At 39.5% G+C, this 14519-nt stretch overlaps 1 protein-coding gene across 25 annotated transcripts in view; it reads right to left on the minus strand.

Annotated features, from left to right (window-relative positions):
• Nucleotides 1-14519, minus strand: part of SOX6 (SRY-box transcription factor 6) — a 514047-nt gene that overhangs the window by 78642 nt on the left and 420886 nt on the right. For 24 of the 25 annotated variants that reach the window (XM_016225178.2, XM_016225176.2, XM_016225172.2 and 21 more), the window contains one exon: nucleotides 1338-1487. In XM_016225178.2, the coding sequence (XP_016080664.2) occupies nucleotides 1338-1487 (150 nt within the window). The remainder of the gene's footprint in view (nucleotides 1-1337; nucleotides 1488-14519) is intronic. The other variant, XM_016225171.2, reaches the window with a different exon arrangement.

A 14519-nucleotide genomic window follows, 5' to 3' on the forward strand; every position in this document is an offset into this window, starting at 1 on the left:
CAACAAAACATAAATGCCCACCTAGTTCTTCGAAGAAACTAGTGGGGAGAGGTTAATCAAAGAACTTACATGCATATATGCATGATCCGTGGACACAGACGATAGTGTGGAGAAGGCCTGGGGGATGGATGTGGGGTAGGAGGATGAATCGGGCGAAAAGGGGGGACATCTGTAATACTTTCAACAGTAAAGATAAATTTTTAAAAAATAAAATGAAAAAATAAAAACATGGGTGGCATTAAATTAATTCCTTTGGGTGGGGCACAGGCAGAACTATTTCTCTTCATGATGTTTTCTTATCTTTGGTATTTGGGACCCGTATTTTTTTTTATGTCCTTTCTGAAATCTCAAAATTTCTATCTGCAAATATTAGAAGATAAATTTATGTGAGTTTAGAGCATTCAATGCTGTTTTGTTGGGCTTTAGATATTTTCCATGTGAAGATTTAATAATTGCAAACCTTCTCCCAATGTAGTACTTTGGGCATATTACAATAATACATCTGTGCTTAGCTTACCCCTTTAAGTAGAGGGGTAATTATACAAAACAATTGTTTTCCTGAACTGTTTGAATTTCTTAATTCAATATACAAAGGAAAGGCAATCATAAAAACCAACCAGTACCACCTACAGGTACCAGCTGCAGCACAAAGTTGGAATGGATCATCAGTTTCCCTTAGTGGCCAAGTAGCTCCTGGCCACCCCACGCTAAGGCACTGAAAAGCGGTGAGGGAAGGTATCGATTAATGTCCTAGCCATCCCTTGGGAGAGCCTGTTTATCTTATCACAACCTATATGGCCTCAAAGCACGAGTATGCAATGCTACCACTCATTTCTCAGAGCCCACCTTTCTAACTTTTTTTGAAAGGGAGACCTTTATCAACAAACCACACAAACCCACCATTAGGCTCTTTTTTGTTCCCTTTTTTTAAATCTAAAGTTTTGAGATCCTCCTTCTCCAGTACTATAAGTTGGCTCCCCACCTGTTTAAGAAACTTAGAGAGAAATGTCACAAGTCTATGACAAACACTGGTAATAAAACCATGGCCATTCATGCCAATGAACATTAAAAAATAAAAGCTAGACTCCAAAGGGGAAAAACTCTTGAGAAGTGAGTTTGCAGATTTAGGTAAAGATCTCACAATATGGCACTATTGTTATCAAACGGGAAACACCTGTTTCTCAGCGCTCGGTTGTGAAATCTGCCATAAAGAGGAGCACTTGGGGATCCTTTATGTTGCTGTGCTTCCTGCTGTTTACTCCCAGCACAGCCCGGTTCACTACCTTTCTTGTGAAGCTATTTTCCAAACTGTTTCCACAATCCTACAAAGCAAGTACCTTAACTTGAGTTACAGGGCTGGTCCCTCTCTTTTCATTTTTTATCCCAGTAGGTGAGACTGCCCCTGCTGTGTTTGGTGGCTGTGGAGTTGATGGCATCTTTGCTCCAGGTGACACCTGCATGCTGGCCAGCTGAGCCGCATAGAGCTGCTGCAAAACAGGGAAGACAAACATTATCTCTTTAAATGCAGCTGAAATGGAGTTTCAAAAAAAACTTACCGTATTGTTAGATAACTGTTTCTCTGACAGCCTTGCGATTGCTCTTTCACTATTTTTCAAAAAGGAAAATAAGAGAGACTAAATAACGCAACAGAAAAAAAATGAGTGCTGGCACAGGGGTCATTGTTCCGTCCCTGGTCTTTTAGGCAATAACTTTATGGACTTGCTAAACAAAGGACTTGCTCGCTCTAGAGCTCAGTCTCTTCAATTGTACAAAAAGGAATTTGACTAAATGGTCTTTAAGATTCTTTCTATCACCTAGAATCTTTATTAAAAGTTCTTTAAAAGTTGGTATGTCCATTCTTGTAATTTTAATATTCATAAATGAAGAAGCTGATCTGAGCTTTCCTAAGGGTTCCTGCAAGAACATTGTTTTTATTCAGTGCTGCCCCGCTTCTCTGGGAATGCTGATCCTTCTGAAGGATAACAGTGCTGCCTTCAAGATCCCTGTGGCCCAACAGAAGTCTCTCTTTTTTCAGGGCCTCATTTCTAGGCAGCGTATAACACAATCCTCAAGGGAATATAGGTGGATTCATGACAAAAATAATAATAAAACCAAGCTTCTTTCTTGTAGCACAGGATGTTAAATACTTAAATGTCAGTTTATTAGGTTTTGGGTGAAACTGGTGACACATGAACATGTAGATCTGCTAGGTGACCAGAATTCAGATACTTCAATCTTAACAATATTTAATGCTTGAAAACGCCACTCAAATATTTTCTTGTTATCATCAAGATTAAGCCATTACATTGATAGGCATATTTCTATCATAATAAATTGAAAGCTTCCTATTTTCATCAACCACAGAGAAAATCGCTCCAACTTTGCCACACAGTAGGGGAGAAAAAACAGGTGGTTTGTATGTAATTTCCAGCATTACTATCATTCAGATGGACAAATAAAAAAAATTACAGTAATCAAAAACAGACCTTTCAGCACATGTAATTAAATGAAAGCTTAATAAAGAATAATTTGCCAGAGCCAGATGTGCTTATGTCATGATTGTTGCTTTCTTTGGAACAATTTTTCTAATATAACAAGCCTCTAAAGAAATGAAAGTTTCATAATTCTGTGTGTGCAATGACTCAGTGGCAAGAAAAATTCACAAGTCAGTCAAGCTGCTAAAACTTAGGGAAATAAAGGGGGCCGTCCTTTCTGTTTCCTTTTTACTCTGGTGTACCCTTTTTCTGTGAAATCCAGCCAGGTGTCTTCAAAGGCAGGCCAAGGGAAGCTTCCGAAAACTTCCCGCTTGGATTAAGCCAGTGAAGAAAAGTGCTGTGCGGAAGAGTCTCGAGATGGCGAAGAATCGAGAAAGCGTTGACTGTGCAGTAGCGGGTACCATGACCAGTATGCCCTACTGTTGAGTATTAAAGAGTCACGAAATCCTAGGGAGCCAAGAGTCCTTAGGCATCAGTTATGCCTTCATTTTACCTCAGCAATTCATAAGATCAGAAGAAAGTCAAGTATCACGCTTTTCAGACTGAAGACTTCAGGTTTGACTTCGACAAAAAGAGCCCCATTCGTTAACTAGATACAGGCTTAGCCAACAGTTTCACAGCTCACCTTCTAAGCTAACACTCATTGAATACGCTTTACACGCAAGGCTGTGCGGCAGGCGCTAAGGAGCACCGGGTCTCGGAGCCGGCCAGCGACCATGCCGATGTGAGACACGGATCCCTAACGCGTGCTTGCACTTTCCATGTGACGCCTGTCACAGTTTTCAACCTGTGCTTAGTTATGCACGTGTCTTACCATCTTAGATACACTGTAAGCTTATTGATGTCCTGATCAACCTAATTATTTTTGAATGCCAACCATCAACAATAATGCCTTACAAATAAAAGATAACCAATCGATATTTTCTGAATACTGACTATTTTATTGGAAAAGAGATATTCTCTCCCTATAAATGAGGCAACAGAAGTGGTATATGATTATATTTACTATTATGTAATGAATAATTTTATGATGTTGAGTTTAAAAAAGAAATTCAGTGCAAATTAAATTATATTGTTTCACAAGAAATGATTCACTTGAAGTCGTTTGTTAAAATGTTGACTAGAGAGCTGCTCTGTTTGCTAGTTTCACTGACCTGTCAAACTTTTCCAGCACAAATTATACTGCTCTAGCAGTAACTACAGAATAGGAACAACTTTTCTTCTCAGTCCGGTTACTTATAAATTTAAAGTTTCCCTAAATGCTACCATGTCCTTTTTTGAAAGAAGATAAACTATTAGTTATTCAAATAATTTTAGTTAGAAAACTGCTTTACAGACCAATGGTTTAAATGGGAAGAAGGTTAAACTTTGATTAACTATAACATAAGAGTTTACAGCATGTAGGATACTCAGGTCATAGTTCATAGTTGAATGATGATAATAATGAATATTCATTTCCAAACACGGCTGAGGTTCAAAAAAATCAACAGTGTAGTAAAGCCCCTCACAGGCTTATCCAAAGTCCCATAAACATTTAAACTCTGGTGAAGTGTTTTTGTAAATACAGATTGTTCCATTTCAATTTTGAAAAATGCTCAGTGATTGTTTGGGATACTGAACTGTTTCTTTATCTGAGATATATAAAATAAATGCAGTGCATACGATGTTAAAATGAGCCTAGCCAAATATTTTTTCAAAATTATAAAATCACTCACATTTTATAGGAGCACTTTCAGAAATGCATGTACTATTTTACAGCTAAAAATATTCCACCTATTTTATGAGTTCAGTTTTAATAAAGTAGTCAGCATTAAAATTTTGGTAAGCTGAACACTGACATACTTGGCATCAAGCAATGAAAGAGCCTTAACAGACCATTTAGTCTAGTCTGACCTCCTCACTCTACCGATGAGCTGAGGTCTAGAGAACAGGAGGAGCATGCCTGAGATCACATAATCGCTCAGTTCTAGCTCCCACTTCAATGTTATCATTAAAAGTACAAATGGATATATGATGAACCAACCTTTGCACAATTGATGAATTTGTTCTATGACGGATCTTTATTAAGTGCTTACTATTAACTAAACACTGTGCTAAAAACTAGAGGTACAACAACAAGCAGCTCAGAAATAATCCCTACCTTAATGGAGCTGGAAAGGGAAACATATTAAATAAATGCCTAGACAGTAACTATAAATTATGGTTAAGATAAGTGCTGAGAAAGAAAAATACAGAATGTCAAGAGACCATCTAATAAGGGTATTTAGCATAGTCTGGAGGATCAGAATAGCTTCTCTAAGGAAGTAACATTTTAAGTAAGAATTATCCAGGTGGAAAGCTTGATAAAGAACATTTTAGAAAGAAGAAACATCAATTATTATGGCTTTGAGGTAGAAAAGAGGCAATATTTTTGGGGAACTTTAAAAAGGCCAATGTGGCAAGATTGTTGAGTGAATGCAGAGTGGCCCGAGAAGAGGTGAGAGAGGAGCAGGGCCTTCTAGGCCACATCAATAATTTCAGACCTTTTCCCCAAAGTGAAGTATCTACAAAAACGAATGAACTGAAACCAAGACACAAAGAACCAAGACACTAACTCATTGACTAATCTTTTAAATACGTTTCAGAGAGTCCTATGAAGGTCTCACAAATCCACAAATATACGCCTCCAATAGTGTTTCTAGCGTTCTGTGTCCTGAGACTAGCCTTAGAGGATGCCTATCTTGCATTTGGATCCTTGTGACACTTTAGTAACTAAGCCTGCTTAGATTCAACACAAAACAGTAGGTCTTACCAACCAAACTCAGCCTTATGGTAAAATTCTTGAGTGTCTTCAAGTACGCACACTGGTCTACGGCCAGGACCTAAGAAATGTATTGTGTCAGAGTCATTTTATAACACTATTGTAACTGGGAAGAGAGGCATGCTTTGCCCTCAAAACAGCTAAATGCATGCCAAAGTATAATGGGTGGTATCACAATGTATCTGATATTTACCATAATGTGAAATATATATATGTACATATATATTTATACCTGCTTTCTATGATAAAATCATGTACTATCTCCAATGGAGAGTGGAATAGAAAAAAAGTACAAGGCTTTTTCTTCCCATAATCATGATTTTTCACATAACCAGTCATGTAGTCATACAAACATCACCCCCATTCATTCATGTGTTAATTCAACAAACATATTGGGCACTAACTCAGGTACTGTGCTAGGTAATTTTCATTTATTATTTAATCTTCAAAATAACTATATAAAATAGGAAAAAAGTGTCACTTTTAAGCCCATGTACTTTCTGCTTATGTAAGATAAAATTAAATTATTTTAAATAAGCTATACAGTGAATCACAATGAAACCCATTTCCTATCCCTAGCCACAAGACAAGGATCATTGTCCAAGAAGAGAGATTCTGAATTTGCTGCTGTTCTGAGCTCTCAAATAGCAAACTATATTTCCAGATGTCTTACAGCTACTTTCCCTAAAATGTCATTTCACAATCCTCAAATGGAGACCACCAGCCGCCTAGAAGGAGTAAGAGGCATAATTTTGATCTAAACAACTCCTTTCTCCAACCAATCTCTAAGCCATAACAGAAGACACCTGAAATACCCTAGTGACATGTATTTAATAGACTGATAAAGTAAAAAGAACTATGCAGAGTATGGGTAGAAATAGGAGAACTTGATAAAATGAACACTAACAGGGGCTTTAAATTGGTACCAGCATGCTCCAGAATAGGGAAACCAACAGTAAAGAAAGCAGGTACAACTTCACACTGGATTCTCTTTGGAGTAAGTTCTCCTGTGTTTTGTCATTTCAATTAGAAAGGGCATTTTTAAGTGGCCTGTCAGAATCTGGCCCAAAGAGAAAGAAAAAAAATTCCCCCTCAAATGCAGCTTGCCTATCGGGAGATTATAAGGAAAGGAAGAGAAGGGAAAATGCCTTCTACACGAAGAGATTCACAGATGCTCCCGAAAGATTTCAACTCTTCCCTTCACTCACCCACCCGCTGGGCTCCCCCTCAGCGTGGGGAACCCCGGCCGAGCCGGGTAACTGCACCCTGCTCTGTGCACCAGGCTGTCGGGGCTCTGCGGAAAGAAACAGGCAGGGTCTCCGGGGGGGGGGGGGGGGGGGGGGGGGTAGGGGGCGTCTTTAAGGAACTGCCATTATTTACTTGATTGAGGCTGCCTGACTCCAGGCCAGGCCCGGCTCGGTTCTCCAGAGAGATCCCGGGTTTGGAACCTTCTCGAGACAGTGCAGACAGCCATGCCCTGCCCACCGGGCGAGGAGGCGGAGGAGGAGCGGGGACAGAGGTAACCAGCGGCCGCAGTCAGCTCGCTCAGCACGGGGAAGAAAGTGTGTCAGGAACAAGCCATTACAAACTGCAGGCGGGCGGGGGAGAGAGCTTAAAAATAATTTGAAAGATCACAAATACTTTTACTTCTCATAAACCTCCAATGTCAACAAAATGATCCAGGAAATATAGCTGCGGTTTTATGGAAGGAAAGAACTGAAGTCCTTGTTTTCAGCACAGAAGGTACTTGTTTAGCTGTACCCTTAATACTTGACGCCGAAGAAAACTGGCTGTAGATAGGAGGTGGGAGAAGGAAAGGGGAAGAACTGCCGCACCTCTCATATATTGGGTTAATTTCCAAGTCAATCTCCTTGCCACCCCTGCATTTTTTCTATTGCCTTATTATTTCTCCTTTTTTATTAGTCCCTCTTATTTCTCATAATTCTACTCATCTTTTGAGTCTCAGCTCAAAAATCGCTTTCTCCTTAAAGCTTTATCTGACCATTGCCTTCTTTGTGTTCCCACCATATCACATCCTCTATCTCTGTGTACTTAGGAACTTTCTCCCCCCCCCCCCCCCAATGTCTTTCTCTACCACCAAATGATGAGTGCCTTAAGGCAAGGTCTGAGTCCTGTTTGTTCTTATGTCTCCAGCACCTCACATAATGCCTGACATTTAATAGGTGCTCTGTTAACACTGACAATTAAAACCCTTCTTTTTCATCCTTGCCTTTATCTGCTTGAAACTGCTCTCATTTCTGCCCACATCCTTCCTGAGTATACCTTTCCTCACATCCTCTCGAAAAAAACCCTGGAGATGGAGGTCACCTTTCTTGGTTTCTGTCTCCTTGAACCTACCATGTAGTGTACTGATTTTCTTTCAAGAAGCACCAGGTAACACAGTGCCAGCAGAAGAAAGAATTGCAAACATCATCTAATGCAATCCCTTTGCTTCCCAGGTGAAGAAAACGCAAGTCTAGAGGGGGAGGAAAATGATTTGCATAAGAATACAAATGGCGATAAAAAAGCTGTGGGACATTTACACCGTGGAATACTACGCGGCTGTAAAGAAGAAGGACGTCGTACCCTTTGGGACAATATGGAAGGACCTGGAGAATATTAGGCTAAGCGGAATAAGCCAGGTAGAGAAAGACAAACATCACATGATCTCACTTATATGTGGAATCTAAAGAACTTAATAAACTGATGAACAGAATAGATTCAGTGACATGGAAGCATAGACGAGACTGACTAATGTCAGAGGGATGGAGGAGGGTGAAGGGGGAGAGATTAACCAAAGAATTTATTTGCACATGTGCACAACCCAAGGACATGGACAATGGTGGGGAGAGGAACTGGGGAGGGGGTGGGGGAGAATGGGTCATTGGGGAGAAAAAGGGACACCTGTAATATTTTAAAAAAAAAGAATACGAACTGTGAGCAACAGGCAGAGTAATGCCTGAGCCCAGGTTCCGCTTTCCCAGTCCACCATTCACAGGGATGCATTTATCCCTGTCTTCTGCTCTCTTAGGGAAGTGATACAAATAGAATTTGTACATTCTATCAGAGCTTTTGGGTTGAACTTCAAAAAAAGAATGTTTTTCGACCTTAGGATTTAAGAGAATTTTATCCAATATGTACTTGAAAAGTAATCATTGGGCAGCTGAGAATGATTTACATTTTAGAATTTTATTTTAATATTTGTTTTTAAATGTGCACATTTTAAAATGCAACCATAGTAATTAGGTTAAGGTAATTATAATCATGTTAAGGTGTTTTCAGATTTTTAAAATTAAAGTTTATGCAAATACACATAAAGGGACAAAAATTTGTCTTAGGTGAGAGCAGACCTATTTCACCTCCTTTGAGATTTCTGCCATTTGCATTTCCACCAAAGCCAAAGGAAAAATGGGACAAGCATTGACTATAAGCCACTGGAGAGCCAGGACCTGTTTAATTCATTTCATTGTCCCCTGCAGCAGGCTCAAGAATGTCAAGTAAAGAAAAATGAATTGAAAAAAGTTTTCTTGGCTAGAGATCCTCTAGCCTATTTCCCAAGCACGGAGTAGTTTGCTCCTCTGACATAACTTGTGCTAATGGGGGAGTGGAGGAAACACGTGGGGTATGGAGGAGAGGAGAAGCTGGAGAGAGAGGGGGGAGAGAGAGAGGGAGAGAATAGAAGAGAGGCTCAGGTCAAAGGTCCTACCCTTACATGAAGAGAATTTAAAAAAAACAAAAACATGGAATCCATCAGGTAACAGAGCACCTAGTCTGCTATAAGAAAAAGACTCAAAATTCATTCCTGAATTGCACCAGTTAGTTGGAACGCACTCACAAGAGCTCTTCCTGACGGGCCAGAGTTGCACACGCACATCGCCAAGAATAAACAGCACAGCACCCAATAGTTTTAAACAGGAAAATGCAACCTCTCTGTTTCTTCCAAGCATCTTTCTTTAGGGTGCTAAATAAAATAGGTAAATACATAATGCTTTGTTTAAAGACAAAAAAGTCCAGTCATTGAAACAAGGACTAATCTGGTTCTTGAAGCAAGATATCTGAAGAGGTGATAATGGGGGCAGTTGGAAATGGGCATTAGGGGGCTGGATCTAACTGTTTCCTTCTGTTTCCAAGAGCTGGGCGGGCAGAGCTGAAGAGGCCCAGCCCTCTGACTGTGCTCCAAGTGGTGCAGCTCCCATTCGTAACGCTCCCTTAACTCTCGGTCACAAAGCCGCAGCTCATCAAGGAAACCTTGAACAAGTGCATCTTGACTCTTTTAATAAGATACACAAACTCATCAATGAGTCTGGAAGTTGGATTTGAAATTTAAATGTGATTTCCTATAAACTAAGCCACAGGGACATTTTCAATGGGTATATGTATTTGAGTACATGTGCTGAGTTCAGTCAATTACTTCAATACATGGATATATGTCCGGTTCCCAATATTTAAAAGCACTGTTGACTTGTAAACCAAAAGGTGAATTTTGATTCAAGTTCACTGAAAATTTACTTACTGAGTGGCCACAACAGGCCAGGTACTATCTAGGAAGAGAGAAGTGAGCAGAGATTTTGGGGAAGGGAGTGGGAAACAGAGGACAAATAAGCACAGAGATATGTAATTCCGGCGGTGATAAGTGCTATGAAATATAAAGTGACCAGGCATATGAATATGGGGAAGAGAGAGTTTTTAAATATAGAGGAAATCAGGAAAACATAAAGAAGGAGGCAATTGAGTACACACCTAAAAGGTGTGAGGGAGTAAACCATGTCATTATCTGGGGATAGCGTCCCAGGCAGAGGCAAAAGGCGGTGAAAGTCCTGAGGCAAAGGTGTGCTTGCCCTTGGAAAGTCAGGAAGAGCAAACAGGCCGGTGTGGCTGGGGCAGAGTGAGCTGGGCAAAGGGTAACAGGTCAGGCGTCCAAAAGATAGCAAGGGGCCGGATCATGCAGCCTTTATGTACTCTCGAACGGACTTTGGATTCCATTCTGAGTTTCTGGGTTTCTAGGAAACACAATTACAACAACATGGCAGACCTGGAAATCCCTCAGCAATACCCACAAGAAAATCTGGAGCTATGCCAGAGCTGCTTTGCCTTGGCCCATGACGACTGCCAAGAAACCAGATGCTGTTGCTTGAAAAATATTATACAACTGCCCGGCTTCAATGCCCTTCAATTTCCACCCATAATAAAGCCTCCCAAACAACACAGAATGAAGACAAATATGGGTAAGTATGCAATGGAAAAAAAGTTTTTACTCAAATTGTTAAAAATATATATATTTGGGAAAACGAAATTGCATGGGAGTATAATATTTTCTAAAAGCTCTTTTTAAACTTTAATCAACAGAACAAATGTTGCAGGTTGGAAATAAACATGTTTAGTATATGAAAATTATTTTACTGTTTTTAAACGAAAATTGGTTTTTAATTTCTCAGGAGACTTTGGAGTCATGAACACAAGAATCATGCTAATAAACAAAATTCATACCTGTGATGAAATGTACAGATGTATTAAACAGAACCTCCATATTAATAATATTAGCATGAACTGTGCGCGTCTAATAAATATTGAGATAAGGATGTATTTTGAACTAACTTTTAAGTGATCAAGTAAAATAAACAAGAAATAACGCATAACATCCTCTTATTACTTTCCTCTTATATTTGCTTCTGTATTTTTTTTTAATTCAAAAAAGTGTTTTCCCTTACTTCAGAGGCACCTCCACTGTCATTTTTTAAACTGCAAATTATCAGTATTGCCAATTGGAGAACTTCAGCATATTTTACAGTATGTAAATACACCATCTGTATCCTACAGTAATACCCATGGCTTCCCCCCTAATTAGCAGAAAGGAATGATACTTTATACGTAGCGGCCAGAGTAAAAGTCATTCAAATCGTGTGTAACAAGCATACACAGTTCTTTATTGTCACTAGATGTGATTCTGATACATATCTCAATAATCCACCTTGAAAAATCCTTACAGCAGATGAAGCTGGTAAATGTTAATATAAAGGACCGAAGAACAAAGTTAGAAAAGTGAGGTTTGCATGTTGCTCAGAGAGGCAGCGTAGCATAGTGATGAAAGTGGACACTCTAGTCAGAACCACTGTTTACTATGATCTCGGGCAAGTTATTTAATCTCTCTGGGCCTTAAAGTTCCATATCTTTAAAATGGGAAAAAATAATAGCACCTACTCCAAAAGATTGCTTAGTATGTTAATGCACACAACCTATTAAGAAGAGGAAACAGTGGAGGCTCAGTACTTGCAGGCTCTTAATCTTAGCAGTATATTCTTTTTTCAGAGCCGTTACTCTGAAGGTCTTACTCAGAAAAACATTTGGCATTTGGATTTACTTTAGCAAAAATTAGGGATACAGAGACAAAGAAGATATGCTGTCTTTTAGGAACTCACAGCAAGAGCAAGAGGGAGACAGGGAGAGAGACACAATATCATGAGCGGTGTAATGGAAGGATTTACAAATTACTGCTGAGACACCATCACTGGGCACAATAAGGTGTTTCCCAGCTTTACTGACAACACTGTGTAAGTTGTACGACGTGACGATTTGATATATGTATATACTGTGAAAGTGACCACAATATGGTTAGTTAACGCACGCATCATGATTAGTTTTGACTGAGGACAGTTAGGTGGCTTTGCTTACACTGAAGCCCTGGAAAGACACCCTACATTAACTAAAAGTTTAAAAATAATCCAATAAAATTATTAAGAAAAAAAAAAATCCTGAGCAGAATGGACACCAATCCGCTGAAACGTTTCATGGCTAAGCTAATAGTTTCTGTTCTGCTTTTAGTAGTGTCTCCCCCTCTCAGCCCCTCCTCTGGGACAGTGCCCATAGGCTGTGCCCCATGGAACTAAAAAGTTCACACTACGACCCAAAGAGGCTTTGAGAAAGCCTTACGATTTATAAAATGTGCCACTTCTCTAGAAAGAGGGCAGCCACCCTTGGCTATTCGTGTAGGGAACAGAAACTTTGTTTTGCTCTTGTTTTCATTGTCCATTGTTCAACAGAAAAAGCCTTTAAGCATTCAAAGTCCTAATTGGGGGGGTTCGGAATTTCAGTATCTCCTCTAAGCCTACTGTAACACCCTTAGAAAACTCACGTTACATGATGTAAAATCACAGCTTTAGTTTGTTAAGAGGGCATAATTCCGAGTGGACCATGGAATATTTATGTCTCTGTGCAGCTCTTTGAAGGAATGATCTTATGTTTTTGTGCCTGTCGTGGGTCAGAGGTTCAAATCAGCACTTCTTTCTGTCACTCCTTATATGTTTTACTATAATTTACGGCTCAGCAAGAGGACTCATAAAACAAAAGTGTCTATTTTATTTCAGCAACTAATTCTAGTTAATCAAAGATTTCCAGCCAAACAACCCAGCATGAAACTCTGCATGGAAAATATGAGGAGAACAAAGCATTTTGTCAAATAACACATCTTGTGATGTAAACACATATGTCTCTTAAAGGAAATTTTATCGTTTCCACATTATCGGCATACAAAAGACGCATTCTTGTCGCAGACCTGGTGCGACTGTGGAGTCATCGTCATTGGAAACAAGAGCCTGATTAGGTTCCCACACAGATATGAATAGACTTTCCTTTTTTAGTGAAATAGCTGCTTTTATTCCTTTTTAAAACAGACTGGTAATTGTCACCCTAAAAACACTGAATTGTACTAGGGCAACATTTGTTTCTGCTCTTTTCTCCCATCCTTTTAGAATCAGCCAACAACATTACTGTCCCTTCTGGTTGGTCCCCTTCTGGAAAGTCTGAGTTAATCCACAGCTGTGTGAATGTGAAAAGGGGACACAGCAGGCTAAGTCTGTTGGGTCTCTTGTCTGCTAATAAAGTGCACAGTCTGCAGGACAGATGTTAAGAGGATCTGTTAAATAAGTCAGTGGCAGAGATCCTGACCTCTGCCAAGGAACATTTTATTATTCCAGAAAGGGGCATAATTGCAAGGCATTAACAATTAGAAGAACCATAGCTTTCCTTTATAGATTTTTACTCCTTGCCTCATCATTTGTCTGAAATATAGTAGCAAGGCCTACTCACTGAGAAGCAATGTGCTAAATATGATTGGGCTCAGTACAACCTGCAGATTACAAGATTTCCCCAATCCCAGAGAAATGGTTGAACCTTGGCTTTCCTTCCATCTTAAATAGTTTTGTTTATTCTGTGTATCATTACACTATTTGTACAGTTTCACTTGCCACAGGGTACCATTGTACTAAAGGGACTATGAATCTTACCAAACATAGTTCCCTAACCAGTAAATCTAGTGTAAGGGGAAATATAAACTAGAGATCAAATTAATAGAGGAATATCACATCATAAAGTTGTTCACTGTGCCTTATACCACTCGGCCATTTACGGTGTGAATAAAATCATGTCTACCACATGCACTGCAAACTCCCAAGTGTGGTGTAAAAGGCACTTTGTGACCTGACCTCTTGCTTACCTTTCCGATCTCACCTATGAGTGCTCTTGTGCACTCAGCCTGTGCTGGACTGCCGTTTTCTGAATGTGCCACACTATTGCTTTACACCTATAGTCCAGCTGTGTCCTTTATCCGGAGTGCTTTTCTCTTCTTTGTATCTCTGCCACTCTGCATCCTTCCTCCATAGACCTTATAAACTTCCACTCTCAAGATTCAATTTTTAACATCACTTCACCCATAGAGCTCACCAGTATTTCCCCAGGCACAACTTAACACTTCCTCCTCCCATATAATTTTTACTCATCTATTTTAAACAATTACCACACTGCTTACTAGACTGTGGGCCCTTTGAGGGTGGCGATCAAGTTCTACTGATCTTAGTATCGGGCAAATAGAAGAGAGGGCTTACTACACAGCAGGCACTTAACAAACATTCGGGGACTTAATGTGTGACTGAACTACTGAAATGATTAGACCTTTTTCCATGTAATAATCAATCATATAAATTAATGTAAGTCTATATTCTGGACTCATCACTACCACCAGTACTGTTACGTGGTCTTATTTTCATATGCCGGATTTTGTTCTTTTAAAGGATAATCTTCATTAGGTTGGTACATTCAATTCCAAGAGATGTATCTCTACAAAACCTCAGGTAGAAACATGAGATACACTGTCCTCTTGGCCATCTGTTTTAGTTCCGTTCAATTCATCCAAAATTTATTTACGAGACACAGTCAAATTTAGTTCTTCACAC

Source organism: Miniopterus natalensis, chromosome 11 (genome assembly GCF_054644295.1).
Source record: "Miniopterus natalensis isolate mMinNat1 chromosome 11, mMinNat1.hap1, whole genome shotgun sequence".
Lineage (NCBI taxonomy): Eukaryota > Metazoa > Chordata > Mammalia > Chiroptera > Miniopteridae > Miniopterus > Miniopterus natalensis.